Source organism: Neovison vison, chromosome 11 (genome assembly GCF_020171115.1).
Source record: "Neovison vison isolate M4711 chromosome 11, ASM_NN_V1, whole genome shotgun sequence".
Lineage (NCBI taxonomy): Eukaryota > Metazoa > Chordata > Mammalia > Carnivora > Mustelidae > Neogale > Neogale vison.
This window is the reverse complement of record NC_058101.1, coordinates 656,415-681,384: the sequence shown is the minus strand read 5'-3', so window position 1 is coordinate 681,384 and position 24,970 is coordinate 656,415. Positions and strand designations below refer to the sequence as shown.

General features: G+C 41.2%; 1 protein-coding gene and 1 non-coding gene across 12 annotated transcripts in view; both read right to left on the bottom strand.

Annotated features, from left to right (window-relative positions):
- Positions 1-1,439: 1,439 nt before the first annotated feature.
- The window catches only part of SEC31A (SEC31 homolog A, COPII coat complex component), an 81,887-nt gene continuing 58,356 nt past the window's right edge, over positions 1,440-24,970 (bottom strand). For 7 of the 11 annotated variants that reach the window (XM_044224690.1, XM_044224693.1, XM_044224698.1 and 4 more), the window contains 5 exons: positions 12,771-12,829; positions 11,439-11,702; positions 8,278-8,397; positions 3,532-3,603; positions 1,440-2,289 (listed from right to left, as the gene is read on the bottom strand). In XM_044224690.1, the coding sequence (XP_044080625.1) occupies positions 2,110-2,289; positions 3,532-3,603; positions 8,278-8,397; positions 11,439-11,702; positions 12,771-12,829 (695 nt within the window). In that variant the 3' untranslated portion in view covers positions 1,440-2,109. Of the gene's footprint in view, positions 2,290-3,531; positions 3,604-8,277; positions 8,398-11,438; positions 11,703-12,770; positions 12,830-14,624; positions 14,664-24,970 lie in introns of all 11 variants that reach the window. The other 4 variants (XM_044224689.1, XM_044224691.1, XM_044224694.1 and 1 more) reach the window with 1 other exon arrangement.
- On the bottom strand, positions 4,959-5,065 carry LOC122890749. Its single transcript, XR_006381176.1, has one exon. It is a non-coding gene; the product is annotated as a U6 spliceosomal RNA (small nuclear RNA).

Genomic DNA, 24,970 nt, shown 5'->3' with positions numbered 1-24,970 from the left:
GTGCCCGACCTGCGCAGGTACACAGGGCAATGTCTTTGGAGTTGAAAATGTTAAAAACAGGCTGAAATTATGAAATTAATTATGGAATTAAGACCTTTTTTCTCTACTCTTATTAAAAGAAAACTTTCTGAAAGTTGTTCCTCTTTTCAAGAACACAGACTATGCTCTTCCACTGTCTCCCTTTATCTTCGTACTTCGGAGACAACACAGCATGTTGGTTCCGGCTCCTCTTACCCGTTTATGCGGAACTTCTCCAAGGCTATAAGCCACACGGAAGAAGGTCTCCACAGCGGGGGAGAGATCTCAATGCTGTGTTGAAAAAGGAGAGAACACAGCGGCTCAGCCGTCAGGGACGGTGTGTTTTTACGCTCGTCCTCGTAAAACCTTCGGGTTGACCAGGGCTTGCTGCCTCCTACTTGTTTGTCATCTTTTGGAAATTTGTTTTTTCATAAAAATTTGCCAATTATACCATTATCCTATCAGGGTAAACATAAAACACACCCTAACTATGAGGGCAACGGATGAAAAAGTTGCTAGCAGCCGACCTGCGGGCCGCATGGGGCCTGGGGCTGACCCCCCGCTCAGAGTCCGGCCGGCGCCCGGCACACAGCAGCCACCTGTTTCAGCGAGTCGCAGAAGTGACTCGGGGGCCTGCAGCCCCGGGGACTTAAGGCGGGGGCTGGGGGAGCACGCTCGTCCTGGGGTCCACCGTTCACACGTGCTACCATGGTCCTCCTCTAGTTATAAAACGATTCGGAGCTAAACACAGAATGACTCCTTTTAAAGAGGGTTTTTATTTGGCAAACAGGCAGCCCCCCGCAAAAGGAAACGAGAGGTTCTCGCCAACTGTTTCACTCGGGGGGTATAAAGCCTGACGAGCTACGAACTGCTCTTCCTCGCTCACCGCTCTTACTGGAACCAGCCTAACTCCCAGGCAAGCCGCTGCACGGTAGTTACGATGTTCACCTTCTAGCTGCCCAGCCTACTTACGTCAGCTTCTGTATGCACCGGTGAAGACTTCTAGTGTCTGATTCTCAAGATTCTCTGGCGACCATCATTTGTTTACCACACTGGGTTTTTTCCCTAAAGATTATATTTATTTCACAGAGAGAAAGACAGCAAGAGAGAGAACACAAGCAGGGGTAGTGTAAGGGGAAGAAGCAGGCATCCCGCTGGGCAGGGAGCCCGATGCAGGATTTGATCCCAGAACCCTGGGATCATGACCTGAGCCGAAGGCAGACACTTAACCGACTGAGCCACCCGGGTGCTTCTGCCACACTGCTTGTTCTTAAGACAAACTATAATAAAATCACTTGACAGAAAAACTGGCTGAAAAATGTCTGCCTTTGATTCAGGAGGTTGACAGAAATTAAAATTTTCCTTCTAAATTTACACTTCAGAGCTCTGGGTGACTTTTAAAAAGTGGACAAACAAATTTCTAAATGTAAAATGGAGATAATTTAATCTTAAAACTCAGAGTATCGGAAACATTTATTAATACAAAAAAGTCCAATGCATTACACAGAACAAAAACGCTCATTTTCCCAATAGGTATTTAAAGCTAGTGATCCCACTCTTCATTAATCTTTGCTAAAATCTAGGTAGGAACCTCTAGATTTGGTTATTTGTTCAGAACTCGAGTGAAGCCAAAGACACAAAAAATAGGGATTAAACTGTGAGCAGCTGTTTAAAAAGAAAGACTACATACCCATAAAATAGGATTACACACTTTAATCTGATTGACAAAGAGGAAGCAGGGAGGACATGAAAGAAAATTAGTTTTAGCTCTGCTTTATGCATAACCAGGCGCTCCTTTTCCAAAAAGTATACTGAGGTTCTAAAAACCACATTTAATCAGAATACTTCAGGAAAACACACCGTGTGTAATCCAGGAAATACACTATCTGCAGAACAGGAAAATCATCATGGGCAGTAAAAGATTCAAACAGAAGAAAGCACCTGGGTTTGGGGCAGTTCTAAGGTGAGTATATCTGCTCCTGGCTGGCTGCTATGGAAACATGCTAATGAGGACTGGTCCATACCTTAACATTTTTTAAAATATGTTTCTTTGGAAAAATGGCAATATGGGCTGGGAGTGAAGACGTCCTTTTAGACACCCAGCTTATTGGCCTGGGTGAGGACGACTTTGAGAACCGGCATGAAAGCCGAGGTCTCGCTGAAGTTGCTGGTGCTGACTATGTGGGTGTGGATGGTCAGGCCTTCTGGGTAGTTGCGCGATTCGATGCTCCTTGCAATGTTGTGTAAACCACTGATGATCGCGGGTGAAAGCTGAAACACAGGCAGAATCAGGAGAAAGAATTAAATTAAGAAAGACGCTCCCACAAACCCTGATATTTAAAAGGAGACTGGAACAAATATTATAAAAAAGCAAATAAATCATATAGCTTTTCTAGAAATAGTTTTTTGGATCAAGCAGCTCTTGAGGTTATAAAGCAGAACCATGACAAGATGACGAATGTAAGGAAATTATTAAGAAGTATGAACATGTGGGAGTCCGTTAACTTTCTTTCTAAAAGCTCTCCTCCCCCAGCGGAAATGCTAACGTCTTTCTCCACTTAAGAGTGTTAATTCTTCAAATTCTTTAGATACAGGCTCACACCTTTTAAAACTTTTCCCATTCATATGAAGGAATTTAAAGGGTGTTTTTGGAATTTGGTTCTTAACCATGCTATCTCGCAGCAAGGACCCAAAGCCGTCCAAAACCACGACCGCTGCAGTGGTCTCAAACCTGTGGGCAGCGGCCGTCATGTAGTCGCGCATCAATGCTTAACTGCTCTTGAAATCTTGCCACCTCTTAAAACCACCGTATCTGGAGTTTCCCCATGTCATTACTTGGATTATATGCCCATACTTTTGAGGGAAGAATTTATTTTGGATCAGCCCAGGGACCACAGCTCGTCCACTGTTACATCAACTTTCTCTGGTCTGGCTCGCATGACAGGAATGGTTATTATTATTATTATTTTTTAAAGATTTTATTTATTTACTTGACAGAGATCACAAGTAGGCAGAGAGAGAGGGGAAGCAGGGTCCCCGCTGAGCAAAGAGCCCGATTCAGGGCTTGATCCCAGGATGCCAGGATCATGACCCAAGCTGAAAGCAGAGGCTTAACCCATTGAGCTACCCGGGCGCCCCCGGAATGGTTATTTTTATCTGATGGGACTGATGTGAGGGATGGAGCAGAGGAATGTTGAGATGCAAAAAATATAGCCACATATAAAATGAACAGAAGGCCAGTTACCTTAGGGCCAATACAAGCCAGATTATATTTCTACTCTGTTATAGAGAAGAGTTAAAATTGCACTCTATCTCACACACACACACCCCTTCTCCTGTTCTTTCATCCCCAAAGTTAAATGACATTTATGATTCAGTTAGAGAAAGCCCATTCCATCACTGTCCTCACAATTTTGGTCCCAAGTACACTCCACACAAATGCTGATGACAGGTTTATTTACTAGCAACTAGGGCTAAATGATTATCATGAATCCTTTTTCCCCACAAACTTACTGTCTGTTCCCTAAGCTTATCATACAGAAACTCCAAGCGTTTGCTGGCATCATCTAGCTTCCTCTTGGTTTGCTGCAGGAGAAGAAAAACAGATGTGTTATATTTGAATATTTAACTTTTATCCAAAGACCATCCCTGTCTCATTTCACTAGCCCTTACACTCCTGATGCTGACCGGCTTCATGTTATAAAGAAACGGAGGCAGCTGTGACTCAGAAACTTGAACAGACCGTCAGGACAGAGTTCAGTAACCTATTCTTGGGGCAGGGTAGGAGGATATGGGACTGCTTTCCGGAGCACAAACTGGAGTAGTGGCTGGACCGTGGACCATCTGCTCAGAGGACAAGCTGTGTGCCCGTGTCACTGCAGTAGCCACGAGGAACACGGAGGGCCGTCTGGAGGCAGCAGTGGGCCACTGTGTTGCAGGAGAGAAGATCTAAGGACAGCTACTGTGAGTAAGGGGTGCTGGCAGCAAGCACAGAGGTGAACTGGAATCTTATTTTAACCTTTCCAATCACTTACATACTTAGTCACATATGGTTATTTAATTTTGCTTCTTTCTGAGTTTTTCTTCCTTTTTTCTTTTTTCAAGTAGGCTCCATGCTCAGTCCATGCGGGGCTTGAACTCATGACTCTGAGACCAAGACCTGAGCTGAGATCAAGCTGGACACTTAACAGACTAAGTCACCCAAGCGCCCTCTTTCTGAGCTTTTAAAACACCAAGGGAGGAAAAAAGGAAAAAAGAAAATTACGTTCTGTGGCTTAAGATTACTAAGAGGGATATTGTAAAACGAGTTTTTAAATCAAGGAGGCCTTCCACCTCCCACTCCTCGTACTAGAAGTATAGTGAGAGAAAACCGTTCTAAAACTAAAATTAAAGGTTTCAATTACAACGTGATTAACCTAATGATGTACATTATGCGATAGCCTCAGAACGGGCGCTGTTCTTCAATATTTACCGAGGGTCTACTGTGTGCCATGCTTATGTCTCAGGGACCTCGAATACTCTGGGTGGGAAAAAGATACTAGATAGCAGTGTGCTGCAGATGAGACGGTGATGGATGCCAGGAAGCAGGAGTTAACAGAGTTGAGGGGCGAGAAGTGCTGGGACTTCGAGGTGGTAAGGAAAGGCCGGACAGCTCCTGGGACGTCCGAGAAGCCTGAGCACGTGCGGCCTGAGTAACGTGATCACGCGGGGAAGATCCCCGGCAGGAGCAGCAAGTACAAAGCTGTCGATGCTGACCTGCTCCTGGTATGCTGGAAGGAATGAATGTGTCAGAGGAGGAGAAAGGAAGAGCTCTGAATTTCTGCCCACTGAGATTATGTTGGCTGTGGGTTTTCATATAAGGCCTTTATTGTGTTGAGGTATGTTTTATGTTCCCTCTAAACCTACTTTGTTGAGGGTTTTATCAGGATTGGATTTTGTATTTGGTCAGATGCAAATTCCCAAATGTGTGTGTCATCCTTGTTCGGGGTCCATGCTGATCTTCTCTGTACTGGTCCAATTTTAGTGTATGTGCCGCTGAGGTGAGCAATGACTGATCTGTGAACACGGAACCGGCCTCGCATCCTGGGGATAAATCCCACTTGACTGTGGTGGATAATTTTTTTGTTTGTTTTTTGGTGAATGGCTTTTTAAAAAGATTTATTTATTTGAGAGACAGAGAGCATGGGAGTGGGGGAGGGGCACAGGGAGAGGAAAAGGGAGAGAGAATCTCAAAGCAGACTGCACTGAGCACAGAGCCTGACATGGGGCTCAAACTCACGATCCCAAGATCACGACTTGAGACGAAATCAAGAGTCGGAAGCTCAACCAACTGAGCCACCCAGGTGCCCCTGTGAATGATTTTTTTTAATGTACCAACATCCTAACAGCATTTTTCATAGAACTAGAACAAATAATCCTAAAATTTGTATGGAACAACAAAAGACCCCAAATAGCCAAAGCAATCTTGAAAAAGAACAACAAAGCTGAAGGCATCACTGTTCTGGACTTCAAGTTGTATTACAAAGTTGTCGTCACCAAGACAGAATGTACTGGCACAAAAACAGACACAGAATGAAACAGAATAGAAAATGCAGAAATAAACTCACAATTATATGGTCAAATAATCTTCAATAAAGGAGACAAGAATACCCAGTGGGAAAAAGACCGTCTTTTCCACAAATGGTGTTAGGAAAACTGGACAGCCACATGCCAAAGAGTGAACCTGCCCATTTCTCACAGCACACACGAACATAAACTCAAAATGGACTAAAGAGCTAAAGAGAAGGCAGGAAACCATAGAAATCCCGGAAGAGCGCAGGCAATCATTTCTCTGGCACCAGCCACAGCAGTAATTTTCTCCCCAGACAAGGGAAACAAAAGCAAAAACAAACTACTGGGACTACTTCCGTACAGCGAAGGAAACAATAAGCAAAACTGAAAGGCAACGTGCTGAATGGGAGAAGATATTTGCAAAAGACATCCAATAAAGGTTTAAATTCCAAAATACACAAAGAACTGATAAAACTCAACACCCCCCCCCAAATAATCCAATTAAGAAGTGGGCAGAAGACATGAATTATATTTCTCCGGAGAAGTCACTCAGGCGGCCAGTTGACAGACGAGAAGACGCTCACCATCACTCATCAGGGAATACAAATCAAAGCTACAATGAAATATCACCTTACACTGGTCAGAACGGCTAAAGTCAACAACACAGCAAACACCACAGTGCTGGTGAGGGTGTGGACAAAGGGGAACCCTCCCGCACTGCCTGAAGGAGGCAAACAGGTGCAGCCGCTCTGGAACAGGACGGCTAAGGGAAGTCAAAACACAACTACCCGACGACCCAGCAAGTGCACTACTGAGTCTTTAGTCTTTACCCCCAAAATACAAAAACACTAATTCAAAGGGATGCATGCTCCCCTATGTTTATCGCAGCATTATCTACAACAGCCAAACTAGGGAAGCAGCCCAGGTGTCCAGGACAGATGAATGGACGGAGATGTGGCGTGTACACAACAGAGCGTTAGTCGGTCACAGGAAGGACGATGAGGTCTTGCCATTTGCAACAACATGGACGGAGCCAGAGACCGTGAGCCAAAGGAAATACGTCAATCAGAGAAAGACAAAGGTATGATTTCATCCATACGTGGAATTTAAGAAACAGAATAAACTACCAAAGGCAAAAAAAAGAGAGAGAGACACAAACTAAGGAACAGACTCTAAACTACCAAGAACGGTATGACAGTTCCCAGAAGGGAGGTGGACAGGCGGATGGGTGAGACAGGGGACAGGGACTGACGAGGACACTGGTTGCGATGGGCACTCAGCACCGCACAGAACTGTTGACGCACAATAGGATACCCCTCGATGGATTTTAAAAAAAGAACAAGAAAAAGATGAAGCTATCAGGGATAACATCACAAACTAAGTCACGTCGCAAAACTAGCTTGTGTTGTCTGGACACCGCTAACGTGAAAAGACTGTATTACAGCCACATTGTGAAAAGGATTCCAGCCAGTGAGTAAAAGGACCTGCGTGGAGGGGCACCCTGAGAGTCCCTGCTCAAAACTAATCTCATCCCCCTACCAGCAGAAGCCTACCCCAGGGGCAGAGTCAGCTGGTCGGAACAGGGTATTAGCAAACCCCCACCAACCGACTGGTTACAGGAATTGCAAGAACAGTCTTTTGTGGTTCTCTTCTGCCCAGGGCTCCTCTGGACCCAGAGGGAAGATATGTCGACCTAGAGAAGTTGAGATCAACAAAAATTTATTGAGCTGGGCTGTGTACTACGTGTCGTCTCAACCTCTCTACACGGACTCTTGCCTCAAGGAGAGCTGGAGTTCTCTTCATTTTGATCAGGGCTCTTCTGTTTTTGAATGACTGTGCCCTATTTAGAGGTGCACACAGGGGACAGTGTATGCAGGGCTGTCTGCCTCATCTGTTCTCTGTTCCTCTGTTTCCATCACTTCCAGAATGCCAGGCACAATGGCTGATGCTAACCGATCCCTGCTTCTGCTTTGCTGACACATTTAGTACAGGGAATAGCTTTGTAAAACACCAGAAGAAAGCTGCATATATTAATACTCAACGTCTGATGAAACAACAAATTCCAGAAGCTGTTTTTTAAGCAGACAAGTGGCCAGTGACTAAATAAACATATCTAATGTTTGTTGGCAGAAATTGAGAGTTCGTCTAAAACAAGACCAGCTTTGTTGAATTTCTGTTGTTGCCAATACACAGGCATCCTCTCAATGAACTAAGTAAAATCAGTTGCTTTAACTATGAATATGAGTCTAGAATCTAAAACAATTATTTTTAAGATCTTTGCAAAGTTACATGTAACATTATCTATCTACTTTTAAAAGCTTTGATCTGAGCTCAGAAAGCAAGCCCCAGCCTGAATCTCCTACATGCCTCCGTTCTGTTCCAGTTACGTGCCAGACGTGAGGTCTGCTGCTGAGAGGCAATGCCACAAGGTGGGTGAGAGCATAAATTCCAGACCCAAACAGGGTTTGAATTCTGGCTCTGACCTTGGGTGTTGACTAGTTTTTGCTTACTTTAGTTGTCGGGGTTGCTGGATTAATTACCTATAAAAGATATTAGATACATTTCTACATGTAAAGCAAAGTATGTAAGTGCTAGTTTTATTACTATTGTACAAACTCCTAAAGTGTATCTTGTAAGGCTTCCTGCGATTACAGAAGAGCTCCCTAAGTGATTATTTTAAATTAGCAAAACATGAGAACAAATACATACAGGATCTGTAGCTGAAGAGAGGCAGCGCTGAATGAGATCCTCGAATGTGGTCTTTAGAATGAGGTGCTCATCTGGAATAGGTTTCTTGGTAATTTTTTCTGTTGGCAAAGACTGCACATGCTGGAAGAAATAATACCATAAAGTGACCAGAAATGACCGGAAATTACCTATACACAAAGCCCTGAAACTCTGTGATAAAAGAAAACCACTTGTTAAAATCAAATGACAAATTAACATGTGAAATCCCTTGGGATAAGTAAAAATGAAAATCAGATATTCAGTGGAAGGGACAGGCTTCTACAGCTTTGATTTTCAAAACCAGAACTGGATATAAAGAATTCGGTCAATCATGGCACACATGTTGATCTCCACTGCATGTATCTGGGGCGAAGCAGACAGCAGACCTACGCCAGCAGGCACCAAAAAGGACGAGGCATTTACACAGCCCGCAAGTGACAGTGGCTGCCTGCTCTGCTTGTCAGCTTACTGGTTTATCTTGGCATTCTTCTGTTCTTTGGTTTGTTCTTGAAGGTTGCTACTTGGTCTATCATCAAACTGCAAGATTTTTTATTTCAAGATTTTTTTTTAAAAGATTTTTTATTTATTTAACAGTGAGAGAGAGATCGCAAGCAGGCAGAGAGGCAGGCAGAGAGAAGGGGGGGAAGCAGGCTCCCTGCTGAGCAGAGAGCCCGATGCAGGGCTCCATCCCAGGACCCTGAGACTATGACCTGAGCAGAAGGCAGAGGCTTAACCCACTGAGCCACCCAGGTGCCCCTTATTTCAAGATTTTATTTATTTATTTGAGAAAGTGCACAACAGAGGGGCAGAGGCAGAGGGAGAAGCAGGCTCCCCACTGAGCAGGGAACGCAATGTGGGGCTCCATCCCATGACCTGACCCAAAGGCAGCCACTTCACCGAGCCACCCAGGTGCCCCCAAACTGCCAAGATTAAGTCAAAAGTTGGCAGAGAAGAGATCATGATGTAACTGAATGTATAGATGGAAACATAAAGAAGGACTGTTTTGTTTTTAAAGTTCTGATTTATTAGTTCATTCACTCAAAAATAATAGTAATTATGTGCCAGGCACTGACTATGTATTTACAAGCCAATTCAGAAATGATCTCAGCTCTCTGGCAATTTATTAGGCTAAAAGAAGAAAACGAAAGTTTCAAAGTTTCATTAAGAAAAAGTTAACAAACACTTATATCTTAATGAAAGATGTTACTTGAAAAAAGTAAAAAAATAAAATGTCATCAGTACATGTAAGATAGCAACTGTACTGGTATTTAATTGCGAATAAGCTAACATTAATGGAACCAACAGATGGTATAACTAGAATTCAACTGGGGGCAAGCTCTCTGCAGGAAATTATATCAGAAGGACAAGTAGGAGTCAACTAGTTAAATGAGAAAGGAAAAGCATTCCCGGCAGCGCAAGAACGTGTCCAAAGGAAGGATCACGATACGGGTGACTAAAAGGAGGCCGGTGAAGCTGGGGCAGAGAGACAGCAAGGAGGAATATGCAGCTGAGGGCTTCTGGATAATGTGAAGTATTTTGGTCTTTATCTTGAGAGAAACGTTTTAAACAAAGATGAGACAAGACCAGATAGATGATCAAAGGCAGACTAATTAGAGGCTCCTGCACCGCTGAAAACTGGGATGAAGGCAGCATAGATGAGACTGGAAGTGCAGGCCGGGGATATGAGAGAGATTTTTTAAACAGTATCAACAAGATTTACGGATAGACTTGAAAGAGGGATTAAAGGAAAAGAGTATCAAGATGATTCCCAGGTTTTCGGCTAGATTAAATAGGAAGGATTACGGTGCCATGCACTGAAGCAGGAAACGCTAAGGTTTGAAGACCAGATTCTGAGGATGAGGTTTGGGAGGAAGACTATGAATAAGGCTTCAGAAATGTGGAGTGTGAGGTGCCTTGGAGACATCCAGGTAGGCAGGCAGCTGGATGTAAAGGCCTGGCTGAACACAAACATCCTGGGCAGCACTCCCTTCCGGCAGTAGATGAGGTTCCGGTAGATGAGGTTCCGGTCTAGAGGAGTACAGTGTGAGCAGCCCAGGTCTACACAAAAATGAATGGCTAGGTAGCTCCCCAAACTAGCGTAGACTTGTAATCATTTAAAAAAAAAAAAAAAAAAAAAAAAACCCAAACAATGCATCTTTATAATTTAAAGTCCTGTGGAAAGAAGTCAGTTCTCCCACCTCCATCAAAACACTGGTTTTTAGGGGCGCCTGGGTGGCTCAGTGGGTTAAAGCCTCTGCCTTTGGCTCAGGTCATGATCTCAGGGTCCTGGGATCGAGCTCCAAGTCGGGCTCTCTGCTCAGCGGGGAGCCTGCTTTCCTCTCTCTCTGCCTACTGTGATCTCTGTCTGTCAAATGAATAAACTCTTAAACAAACAAACAAAAAAACCCACTTGTTTTTATAATGGAACGTAGTAAAGCACAGCCTTGTGACAGAGAAATATGTTTATAAATTTGACTTCAATGGTCAAAGACAAAAACAGAACTAGTTTTATACTTTGGGCAGGGATTTGTTTCATTTTCTTATGTTAACTTTCATCCAAGCTCTTCACTCTTCATGAACAGTTCAAAATGTTTACCTTTGTGTGTCTAAGTCAGTTAGTTATATGTGATTTTTTTATCATCTAGAACCCTTCCAACTAGGTGTTTGTATGTGAAAAGCAGTACAAATTTGTGTCTCCATGTGAAGGTAGGCTGTATAGTGTAAGCTCTTACATATATACAAGGAAAGATACAACTCATTACACTTTATTTTATACATTAAAGGGGAAAACCTTTGGAAGTAACTTCTGCTTAGCAAGCCTGGCTGAAAATATGGATTCAACTGATCTTAAATTATGGCTACTGGTTAGGTCAAATGAAATACTGCGATTGTCCAGTTAGTATAAACACACACTAGCAAATATATGAGCCTCTTCCAGGAGGTTTATGGCCACGTAATTGAAAAATATCCCTGCATGATCAGTCTTAAAAACAAGGGTTACTATTTTTTATTTAGGTTGTCTTAATTGAAACCGAACATAGATGTTCACTAATACAGGTGTAATCATCAAAGTTAACACATTAAAAAAAATGAACTGAAACAAGAGTCGTCTTCCCATTCCAGGGATGCAGAAGGACTGTTACCTGGATGGTATTTCCAATAGGAGCCCCCGGCGCGCCTTCAATATTGGGCTTGGAGAAAGACGGTGGCATGCCTGGTTGACCGAGGGGTTGCTGGATGCCATGGAAGGTCTGGCCACCTGCGAGATGTGGCTGCGGGAATGAAGCTTGGCTTGACAGAGGTGCAGGGACTGAAGGCTGCTGGGGCAGCATCTGGGACTGGGGGTCACCCAAAGGGTTCATGATTGGTGACGTGATGGGAACAGGAGGCATAAAGTTTTCAGGCATCTTTTAAAAGACAGAAATAAAAGACACCAAGCATAAGCCAAAGAGTGTCATTTACTTACCCTTAAATAAGGTTAACATTTAAAAAATGTTATTTGTTTGTAGTAGTATTCTACTTTCAAATGAAATTTTATGCAGAACTCTAGAGTAAAACATAAAATTAGAGCTAATCTGGTTAAGAGGAACAGAAAGCTCAAAACTGGACCTCTCTGTTTCCCCTTTGTCTTCCTTACATTCTCTCATGTGGGGAGCCACAACAAGGTGTTTTGAAAAAGGATGTCAAAGTCTAGAGAATTATATCTAGCAAATACTGGAATCAAATATGCCAAATGAATGTTTATATTTAATGTGATCCTGATGTAATGCTCCTTTTCCTACAACACTAAGTAGATGTTACCTGTCAATCCAACCATATTAAAAGTAGTAGATTTCATTTCTAATTTCTAATTATTACTAACCTAAATTTTGGGGGTTTTTTGCCCATTTAGTGCCTCCCAATTTTATTGTTATGCCCTCTCATTACTATATTTAAGAAAAGGAAATTACCAGAAATTTAAAAAAAAAAAAAAGGTAAAAACGATTGGTAAGGAAGAAGAAAAGAATCTTATCTTGTGCTCCAAAGTGCTCAACAGTTACTAATGGTTAAACACTGTTCAGCTAGTAGGTTGTTTCTTTATACTATACGTGATAGACAAAACAGTCCAAAATATAATTGCCAAATTCAGGACTACTGTTGGAAACCAAAGACCAAACACACCCCCAAAAGAAAAAAATCATTGAGAAATTTTGTTTCCTACTCTTTGAAAGAGACCTATTGGGAATTTACATCTTGTCTTCCAATGGGAGTTAAATTCACACCACCATACTGGTTTTTTGTTTTGTTTTTAAACTAAACAAAGGATGTAAGCTTTTTTTTTTAAAACTAAACAAAGGATGTAAGCTAAAATATACTTGAAACCTGTCAGTCAGTAAACTTTGCTTTTAAAGGTCAGTGAAGGGTGGTGTATTCCAGGTGGCTTTGGGATTAATAGAACACCTGCGGGCAACTAGACCGACATCTTTTTCTAGTACCTTCTTCTTCTTAGATACTCTGTTCAAAGCTGGAGGATCATTCCAACCATTCTGAGGACCTAAAAGAGAAAATAAAGGGCAATTTCCTTTAGAATTCTGAAAAGAAGAAAACTCAATTGTATTCATCTTAAAATACCTTCAAATTCTGCCTTAACCCCGAGGATAACTCACAGAAGTTTTATCAGCTGAGCTTTGGGGATCACTCTGAAGCTCTGGATTCTCAAATCATTTCCTCAAATATTCAAAAAGCCTTGGCTTACTAAGCAAGGTAACTTGATATCATTTCCATTTAAAGTGAAAGAGCTGTACTAAATTTAGGGATAGTAAAGACTTAATGTTATATTGATGTATAACCTTCAAAGATCAGTTAGAAATTCTCTCTTAATAAATAAAAAATAAATCACCTGAGTCTGCTAAAAAAATAAAAAAGCCACTTTTGCTATATTCAACATGCAGAAAAGAAATCTCCTATTTCCCAAGAGAGCAATTCAACATAAGAAAATCACCCATATGGCAGAAACACTGTTAAAAAAAAAGGTCTTGGGGCGCCTGGGTGGCTCAGTGGATTAAGCCGCTGCCTTCGGCTCGGGTCATGATCTCAGTGTCCTGGGATCGAGCCCCGCATCGGGCTCTTTGCTTGGCGGGAGCCTGCTTCTCTCTCTCTCTCTCTGCCTGACTCTCCGCCTGCTTGTGATCTCTCTGTCAAATAAATAAATAAAATCTTTAAAAAAAAAAAAAAGTCTCAACTACACAATACTGCAGTTCTATCATCTTTGCCTTAGAAATTGTTTATAAAGTAGAAAGCATTTAAGTATATGTGATAAGATTTTTTTTTTAATGCCACACACACAAAAAATTCAAGGTTGGCAGCAAATACAAAATTAAACTACTGTCAACTTCCGTAAATTTCCCCTAAAAAGCCCCCAAAACCCTTCCTATCAAAGTGAAAAACAGATATCAGTAGCACAATTAAGTACTTTAATGCCAGTATCTTTAAAGAAAACATGTCAGAAATAAAAATAGGATCATTTTAAAATCAATATGTAGTCATTTTACATTTCATTGATTTTTATGTATGTTTATAGTTAAAGCAAAAAATTTCTCTTTCAACAAATTAGACATTCTTTCAGGATTTTCCCTTTTACTTGTTTTATCGATACCCATATTAAATCACAACAAAATTGCTTAGCAGACCGAAGAACCTGTGATTTGTACATAATGCCACAGAAATTTTTTTAAAAATAAGATCTTCCAACTGCAGCATGGACTCATTTGCCTTGACTTTTTTAAAGTTTACTTTTTAATTTTTTTTAGTAATCTCCACACTCAACATGTGGCTCAAACTCACAACCCTGACAGCAAGAGTCATGTGTCTCTCTGAGCCAGCTGGGCATCTTTCCTTTGCCTTGATTTTAAAAATGGAATTAATTTTCTACAGGTTTACTAGAAGACAGAATGCCAAACAATCCTCAAAATACCTAAGAGCTAATCACAAAATATTAAACTACATGCTGCCATCTGCTTAACAAACTCTTCAAGTTCTGGCCATACACAGAGAATCATTTAAATCAATCTCATCACCTTCTAACTGTTACTCTTAAGACAATCTTGATACAGTCACTGTCTTTATGATTATATAAAACAGAAAACTTTAATGATTTAAGCTACTGTGTCACCATGTTAATTCAATCAGTTCTAAGATTTGATTTGATTAAGAAGTCAAATTAAAAAATGATACTGATCAGATTTAGAATATCATCAACTTTGAGTTCACATGCATTATTGTGAATGGTCATTCATTAACTGTATCCAATGATTGAAAATCTCCAAAGATAAATTTTATAACCAATTCACCTTCCAACATAAGTGCCTGGTCTTGCATAAATTGATTTTCTGTAGACAAAATGTAAAAGTCACTTAAACAGCATTAGCATCAAAAAGATGCTAAACTTTACCTCATTTTGTAATTGCTTCTCCCTCCATCAACCCAAAAAAGAACAAACTAATTTTATAAGGGGAAAACAACCCTTCTTTTTATCAAGTCATGTAAAATGTCTTCTATCCAATTAAGAAAATAATCAGTTTTTGGGTAAATCAAATTCATTTAAGTTGTGTCAGATCCGAGTAACTCTTTAACATCACCTTTTTCTCTTACTGCACTGCCTGTTTAAGGAAAACTTTCGTTCATGCCTATTTAAAATAGTATTTCCCTGTTCGCATGGATTTTTTCCTATTATTTGCTCAATAACATCATGGTGGGGGGAGCTCTCAGTATTAGTTAAAGCTGTCATCAAAGTCAGCTGAGGATCTTGTTAAAATGCAGATTCTAATTCACTGCCTATAGGGAAGGGCCTGAGATTCTATTGTCGAACTGGCTCCCAAGTAATGCCAGTGCCCTTGCTGGTCAGAGCCCTCTTTTAGTAGGGATTTAAAGAAAAATGGGAGGCACTCTACACTGTCCTGCAAACTTCAGCCTGTACTTGTTAAAGATAAGAACGTCAGATAATCTTAGCAAGGTGGTGCCAACTTTACTGCCAGATGTGGGAGGCATCCTGATGAAACTATAACTTCATATAATTCATGTCACACCATGAATACAAGCATAAATGACAACAGACCCAGTCCACAGGTAACCATTTATGTGGTCTCTTTTGTAAAAATATATGGATTTGCAGACTGTTTAGCACAGGCCTTCCAGAAACCACTACTTAAGATAACTGAAGTTTCTGGCAGTGGAACAGAGGAAAAAAGGCTGAAAACTAACACAGCAAAACCAAAACGGTCAGATATTCAGGGTCAGGCCAGGCCCAGCCTCAAATCAAAAGTATGACAGTGGAAATAAATTATATGCACATGTAACCTACAGAAATTCAAGGTAACTTCCTCATCAAGAGCTTACCTAAAGAACACAGTGATCAAGGATTTCCTGTTTTTTATAAGTGATTTCCTATTTTTGCCTTAATAACAATTTTACAACGTAATTCCCCATGCAAGATATAACCTCCCAGCACTACTGTCAGTAAAGCCGTGGGAGTCATTGTGTGTGGGTTATTACAGAGGACTGACCTGAAGAACAACCACTGATGGACTCTCTAGCGTAAGACTTCTGCTCCGGATGGAGGGAGCCTGTATGTCACAAAGCTGAAGTACCAGAAATACCTTGGCCTACACCCTTTCCTTCAGAAGAAATTTCAACAACATGGCTTCCTCCCCCGCCCCATGAGAGGCAGGAAGAGATGACAGTGGGTTCCCCTGTAACTTCTCATGGCATTGACTCAAACCCTGGGTATGAGAGCCTGGGAGGGTACCCCGAGATTTCACAAACTATTGGCACAAAAAGGTTTGTGGAGCAATTTCATAGGACCCTTTGGTAAAATGACTCCAAATTCATAATGAAATCAAATCGAATTGAAAACTAGGAATGATACTTCATCAGAATTAGAAACAAAAAGACTCACAACAGGAATGGAGGGCCAATGGGCGAGCTCACATACCTTGTGGGTGCAGATGTCCTGCTGAGTAGCAAGTAACAGCTGTACAACAATCAAAGTTCGCCCTCAAAGTATACACCTGACTCCTCCCAACCTCAACTACGTAATGTGTTTATATTTAGAGATGTGTTTTATTTCAGCCCAGATAATCCTTGTTCAAATCTCTTATCAATTTAGTACAGTTTTGTTTCAGCTATAACTGTAACCCTTTTCAATCTTTTCGTTTTGTCTTTAAATTGACTGTTTAAGTATGACTTTTTTAAAAACACAAAGAACTGACTTCTATACATTTCAATAGCCACAAAAGGTAAAGCAAGCTACATGAACAACATAAATATCCCTAGAAAACAGTATCATCCATGTGCAAAATGATACTTTTGGTCAACATTTTAAAAAATCAACATGGGGGGCAGGAGCCGAGAGGGCGGAGGAGTAGCGGCTGAGCCGACATCAGGGAGCAGGAGCCCCGCTAGACCGCTTGTCCAACCACGGCGAACACCTACAAACCCAACAGGAGACGGAGAGAAGCGGAGCCGCAATTCTAGAAACAGAAAACCGACCACTTTCCGAAGGGTGGGAAGGCGGACACGTGACTCCAAAGCGGCGGGAACTAGACCGCGGGGGAGGGGCAGCTCCCGGCCAGCGGCGGAGCCGGAGCACAAAATCGGGACTTTTGAAAAGTCTGTGCGGCGGAGGGACGTCGCTCCAGAGGCTGAACCGGGGCGAAGCCCACGCGGGGTCGGCGTGGCCCCAGGTCCCGCGGGGTCGCAGAAGGATCGGGGTGTCTGAGTGCCGCAGAGCTCGGGGGTACTGGAGCGGGAAGCCGGCTGCAGCGACGGAGCCGAGCAGTGAGCTCGCAGCTCGGGGTCACCTTACCGTGATCCGCGGCCCAGGCCACTGCTCTGTGAGCGGGGACCCCGCAAGATCTGGGAGACCCCGTGAAAGAGCGCAGGGACCTGCGGGGTTTGGAGAGTCCAGGCGGGGCTGTGGGCAGAGAAGGGACGCTGGGTCACAGGCTCTATGAGCTCGGAGCGCGGCGGAGGCCAGGGAGACGAGAGTGACTGGGCGCTGGTCTCCGAGGGCGCACTGGGGAGGGGCCCCGACTCTCCCCTCTTCCAGGCAGGAGACCAGGCGGCCGCCATTTTCATCCCCGCCCTCCGGAACTCTACGGAAAGCGCGCAGGGAACAAAAGCTCCTCAAAGCGAACCCAAGCGGATTACTCAGCCCGGCCCCTGGCAAGGGCGGTGCAATTCTGTCTGCAGCAAAGACGCTTGAGAATCACTACACCAGGCCCCTCCCGCAGAAGATCAGCAAGAAATCCAGCCAAGACCAAGTTCACCTACCAAGGAGAACAGAGGAATTCCAGAGGAGGAGAAAGCAAAGCATGGAATTCATGGCTTTCTCCCCATGATTCTTTAGTCTTGCAAAGTTAAATAATTTCTTTTAATTTTATTTTTTCTTCTGCTCAATTTTTTTTTAACTTTTACCCTTTCCTCTTTTAACATTTTTTAACAATACCTTTCATTTAAAAAATATTTTTTGAACCATCATTATTATAGTCATATTTTATCCTTGATTGTATCTAACTTTACTTTTTGTATACACATAGGGTTTTTTCTTCTAAAAAAATCTGGGTTCAACTAATAGATCAAAATATACCTTAAATCTAGCACAGGGCGTTGTTCGAGTCTCCAGCCTGAGCAAATTCTCTCTACTTTCTTTTTCTTTATTCTCCCAACCAACATATGTTATCAACTCTTTTTTTACAAAATTTTTTTCAATTTTTTTTTTTTTAAGAAAATTAAAAAAAAATTTCATCTTTATAGTCATATTCCATCCCCTCATCGTGTTTACCCTTATATATGTTTTTCATTCGTTAAAATTTGGCGAGGCAATTTCTTCTAAGAGACCAAAATACTCCCAGAATTAAGTGGGTGACCCTGTTGTATTCACCAGTGTAATATATACATATTTTTTTCTTTTTTATATTTTTTCTTTATGTATTTTTTTTATTTTTAAATTTTTTTTCTCTCTTTTTTTTTCCCCTGAACTTCTTTTTACCCCCTTATTCCCCCCACAATTTGGGGTCTCTTCTGATATGATTAAAGAACATTTTCCTGGGGTCTTTGCCACCCTTTTAGTATTTTATTCGCTCCTTCATATATTCTCATCTGGATAAAATGACAAGGCAGAAAAACCCACCTCGACAAAAAGAACAAGAGGCAGTACCAAAGGCCAGAGACCTAATCAATACAGACACTGGTAATATGTCAGATCTAGAGTTCAGAATGACAATCACAAGGTGCTAGCCGGGCTCGAAAAAGGCATAGAAGATATTAAAGAAACCCTGTCTGGAGAAATAAAAGCCCATTCTGGAGAAATGGAAAAACTAAAATGTAACCAAGTTGAAATCAAAAAAGCTATTAATAAGGTGCAATCAAAAATGGAGGCTCTTACTTCTAGGATAAATGAGGCAGAAGAATGAGTGATACAGAAGACCAAATGACACAGAATAAAGAAGCTGAGCAAAAGAGAGATAAACATCTACTGGACCACGAGGGGAGAATTCGAGACATAAGTGATACCGTAGGATGAAACAACATTAGAATAATTGGGATTCCAGAAGAAGAAAGAGAAAGGGGAGCAGAAGGTATATCAGAGAATTATTGTAGGGAATTTCCCTAATATGGCAAAGGGAACAAGCATCAAAATCCAGGAGGTGCAGAGAACCCCCCTCAAAATCAGTTAAGATTAGGTCCAGACCCCATCATCTCATAGTAAAATGTACAAGTCTTAGCAACAAAGAGAAAATCCTGAAAGCAGCCCGGGACAAGAAGTCTGTAACATACAATGGTAAAAATATTAGACTGGCAACAGACTTATCCACAGAGACCTGGCAGGCCAGAAAGAACAGGTATGATAGGGGCGCCTGGGTGGCTCAGTGGGTTAAGCCTCTGCCTTCGGCTCAGGTCATGATCTCAGGGTCCTGGGATCGAGTCCCGCATCAGGCTCTCTGCGCAGTGGAGAGCCTGCTTCCCCCTCTCTCTCTGCCTGCCTCTCTGCCTACTTGTGATCTCTCTCTCTCTCTGTGTCAAATAAATAAATAAAATCTTAAAAAAAAAAAAAAAAAAAGAACTGGCATGATATATTCAGAGTACTAAACGAGAAAAACATGCAGCCAAGAATACTATATCCGGCTAGGCTATCACTGAAAATAGGAGGATAGAGAAAAAGCTTCCAGGACAAACAAAAACTAAAAGAATTTGTAAACACCAAACCAGCTCTACAGGAAATATTGAAAGCTGTCCTCTAAGCAAAGAGAGAGCCTCAAAGTAGTAGATCAGAAAAAGGAACAGAGACAATATACAGTAATAGTCACTTTACAGGCAATACAATGGCACTAAATTTGTATCTGTCAATAGTGACCCTGAATGTTAATGGGCTAAATGCCCCAATCAAAAGACACAGGGTATCAGAATGGATAAAAAAACAAAACCCATCAATATGCTGTCTGCAAGAAACTCATTTTAGACCCAAAGATGCCTCTAGATTTAAAGTGAGGGGGTGGAAAACAATTTACCATGCTAATGGACATCAAAAGAAAGCTGGGTGGCAATCCTTATATCAGATCAATTAGATTTTAAGCCAAAGAATATAATAAGAGATGAGGAAGGACACTATATCATACTCAAAGGGTCTGTCCAACAAGAAGATCTAACAATTTTAAATATCTATGCCCCTAACATGGGAGCAGCCAACTACATAAACCAATTAATAACAAAATCAAAGAAACACATGGACAATAATAGTAGGGGACTTTAACACTCACTGAAATGGACAGATCATCCAAGCAGAAGATCAACAAGGAAATAAAGGCCTTAAATGACACACTGGGCCAGATGGACATCACAGATATATTCAGAATATTCCATTCCAAAGCAAAAGAATACACATTCTTCTCTAGTGCACATGGAACATTCTCCAGAATAGATCACATACTGGGTCATAAATCAGGTCTCAACTGGTATCAAAAGACTGGGATCATTCCCTGCATATTATCAGACCACAATGCTCTGAAGTTAGAATTCAATCACAAGAGGAAAGTTGGAAAGAACCCAAATACATGGAGACTAAAGAGCATCCTTCTAAAGAATGAATGGGTCAACCAGAAAATTAAAGAAGAATTGAAAAAATTCATGGAAACAAATAATAAAGAAAACACAACAGTTCAAAATCTGTGGGACACAGCAAAGTATATTTTCCGGAGAAGAAAATATACAGCGATACAAGCCTTTCTTAAGAAACAAGAAAGGGGGGGGGGCACCTGGGTGGCTCAGTGGGTTAAAGCCTCTGCCTTCGGCTCAGGTCATGATCCCAGGGTCCTGGGATCAAGCACCACATCGGGCTCTCTGCGCAGCGGGGAGCCTGCTTACCCCCCTCTCTCTTTGCCTGCTAATGATCTCTGTCTGTCAAATAAATAAATAAAAATCTTTATTAAAAAAAAAAAAAAAGAAAAGAAACAAGAAAGGTCTCAAATACAAAACCTAACCCTACATTTAAAGGAGCTAGAGAAAGAACAACAAAGAAAGCCTAAACCCAGCAGGAGAAGAGAAATAATAAAGATTAGGGCAGAAATCAATGAAATAGAAACCAAAAATAACAACAGAACAAATCAACGAAACTAGAAGCTGGTTCTTTGAAAGAATTAATAAGACTGATAAAACCCTGGCCAGACTTACAAAAAGAAAAGAGAAAGGACCCAAATAAATAAAATCATGAATGAAAGAGGAGAGATCACAACCAACACCAAAGAAATACAAACAATTATAAGAACATATTATGAGCAACTCTACGCCAGCAAATTTGACAATCTGGAAGAAATGGATGCATTCCTAGAGACATAAAATCTACCACAACTAAACCAGGAAGAAACAGAAAACCTGAACAGACCCATAACCAGTAAGGAGATTGAAGCAGTTGTCAAAAATCTCCCAACAAACAAGAGCCCAGGGCCAGATGGCTTCCTAGGGGAATTCTACCAAACATTTAAAGAAGAATTAATTCCTATTCTCCTGAAACTATTCCAAAAAATAGAAATACAAGGAAAACTTCCAAACTCATTTTATGTGGCCAGCATTACCTTGATCCCAAAACGAGACAAGGATCCCACCAAAAAAGAGAATTACAGACCAATATCCTTGATGAACACAGATGCAAAAATTCTCACCAAAATACTAGCCAATAGGATCCAACAGTACATTAAAAGGGTTATTCACCACGACCAAGTGGGATTTATTCCAGGGCTGCAAGGTTGGTTCAACATCTGCCAATCAATCAATGTGATACAATACATTAATAAAAGAAAGAACAAGAACCATAGGATACTCTCTATAGATGCTGAAAAAGCATTTGACAAAGTACAGCATCCTTTCCTGATCAAAACTCTGCAAAGTGTAGGGATAGAGGGCACATACCTCAATATCATCAAAGCTGTCTATGAAAAACCCACCGCAAATATCATTCTCAATGGAAAAAAACTGAGTGCTCTTCCACTAAGGTCAGGAACACGGCAGGGATGTCCATTATCACCACTGCTATTCAACATAGTACTAGAAGTCCTAGCCTCAGCAATCAGACAACAAGAAGAAATTAAAGGCATCCAAATCAGCAAAGAAGAAGTCAAACTATCACTCTTCACAGATGATATGAAACTGTATGTGGAAAACCCAAAAGACTCCACTCCAAATCTGCTAGAACTTGTACAGGAATTCAGTAAAATGTCAGGATATAAAATCAATGCACAGAAATCAGTTGCATTTCCTTATACCAACAACAAGACAGAAGAAAGAGAAATTAAGGAGTCAATCCCATTTACAATTGCACCCAAACCATAAGCTACCTAGGAATAAACCTAACCAAAGAGGCAAAGAATCTATACTCAGAAAACTACAAAGTACTCGTGAAAGAAATTGAGGAAGACACAAAGAAATGAAAAAAGTTCCTTGCTCATGGATTGGAAGAACAAATATTGTGAAAATGTCTATGCTACCTAAAGCAATCTACACATTTAATGCAATCCCTATCAAAATCCCATCCATTTTTTTCAAAGAAATGGAACAAATAATCCTAAAATTTGTATGGAACCAGAAAAGACCTCAAATAGCCGGAGGAATATTGAAAAAGAAAGCCAAAGTTGGTGACACAATTCTAGATTTTAAGCTCTATTACAAAGCTGTCATCATCAAGACAGTATGGTACTGGCACAAAAACAGACACACAGATCAACAGAACAGAATAGAGAGCCCAGAAGTAGACCTTCAACTCTATCGTCAACTAATCTTTGACAAAGCAGGAAAGAATGTCTAATGGAAAACGGATAGTCTCGTCAACAAATGCCGCTGGGAAAATTGGACAGCCACACACAGAAAAATGAAACTGGACCATTTCCTTACACCATACACGAAAGTAGACTCAAAATGGATGAAGGACCTCAATGTGAGAAAGGAATCCATCAAAATCCTTGAGGAGAACACAGGCAGCAATCTCTTTGACCTTAGCTGCAGCAACTTCTTCCTAGGAACATCGCCAAAGTCAAGGGAAACAAGGGCAAAAATGAACTATTGGGATTTCATCAAGATCAAAAGCTTTTGCCCAGCAAAGGAAACAGTTAACAAACCCAAAAGACAACTGACAGAATGGGAGAAGATATTTGCAAACGACTTATCAGATAAAGGGCTAGTGTCCAAAATCTATAAAGAATTTATCAACCTCTACACCCAAAGAACAAATGATCTGATCAAGAAATGGGCAGAGGACACGAACAGACATTTCTGCAAAGAAGACATCCAGATGGCCAACAGACACATGAAAAAGTACTCCATATCACTTGGCATCAGGGAAATACAAATCAAAACCACAATGAGATATCACCTCACACCAGTCAGAATGGCTAAAATTAACAAGTCAGGAAATGACAGATGCTGATGACGATGTAGAGAAAGGGGAACCCTCCTACGCTGTTGGTGGGAATGCAAGCTGGTGCAACCACTCTGGAAAACAGCATGGAGGTTCCTCAAAAAGTTGAAAATAGAGCTACCCTATGACCCAGCAATTGCGCTACTGGGTATTTACCCTAATGATACAAATGTAGTGATCCGAAGGGGCATGTGCACCCGAATGTTTACAGCAGCAGTGTCCACAACAGCCAAACCTAGATGTCCATCAACAGATGAATGGATAAAGAAGTGTGGTATATATATATATATAATGGAATACTATGCAGCCATCAAAAGAAACAAAATCTTGCTGTTTGTGATTACGTGGATGGAACTAGAGGGTATCATGCTTAGTGAAATAAGTCAGTCGGAGAAAAACAACCATCATATGATCTCCCTGATATGAGGAAGTGGTGATGCAACATGAGGGCTTAAGTGGGTAGGAGAAGAATCAATGAAACAAGATGGGATTGGGAGGGAGACAAACCATAAGTGACTCTTAATCTCACAAAACAAACTGAGGGTTGCCAGGGGGAGGGAGGCAGGGAGAGGGTGGTTGGGTTATGGACATTGGGGAGGGTATGTGCTATGGTGAGTGCTGTGAAGTATGCAAACCTGGCATTTCACAGACCTGTACCCCTGGTACTAATAATACATTACATGTTAATTTAAAAAATAAATTGAAAAAAAAAAAAGAATTTACTGAATGAATGTTCTGATGATTGCAATGTTAGTTCCAGTTTCTCTGAGCCTCAGGCATATAGTTTTGTGGTTCAATAATAGTTACAAGCCTTGCAAATCCTAATGTCTATCAGGAATTATCCACTGGATAAATGCAATTTCCAAGTCTTACAGAGAACCATGATATGATCATAAGACACATAAGGAAAAAGATAAAATTCACAATTATTTATATATCATAAATAAAATTCTTAGCAAATAAAAAAATAAAATACGGTCAACTCTAACTGTTAGTTAAAAGACAGGGGACTATTAACATGCAAGAGGGTAACAAAGCAGCTGGCTCGGTACATGCTGAATACTGAGAAATGCTTGCTGCTTCTTCCTGTTAGTCACTGTTTCTCAGCCAGGTTAGAAGATCCTAAGGCCAAATACACTTCTACTTAAGGAGAAAAAAAATACCCATGCAAATATTTAACTTAGATGCTGAAGTAACAAATGACTAAAACAGTGCTGCTCTATGAGTCCCGTGATTCCAACGCTGACAACTGACTTCTTTCACTTTCATCAGGACTAGACCATCTGGTGAAGAATGAACTCAGGCTTGGAGGACTGAGGGACCCGGACTGGTATCTCAACTCTCTCTCCCCGTGCAACCATGAGTTTAAGCCCTAGGAGACCAAGCTCCCTCATGCCAATTAAAAATATGTATGTGTTTCTGTTTCTCATGGCTCTGAGAATTCAATAAGACAATAGGTGGTAAATGAGGGTGTATATCCAATGTATACTCAGTAAATGATAACTCACCTCCCTATTTCCCTGCACCACTTTTTAAGCAGGGATTTTCTGGAACTCCAATAGAACTCCTGGATCAGAATGGATACTATCTTTACTCACTGAGGTTTTAGAAGGTAATTTTTTGACTCTGTAACTGAATTTCAGCCTCCTAAAATATCCATCTACTTAACTATTTATATTAACAGTTACAAAAATTTTATTTGTGTAGTAATGGGTGATACAGATACTTTGTGTG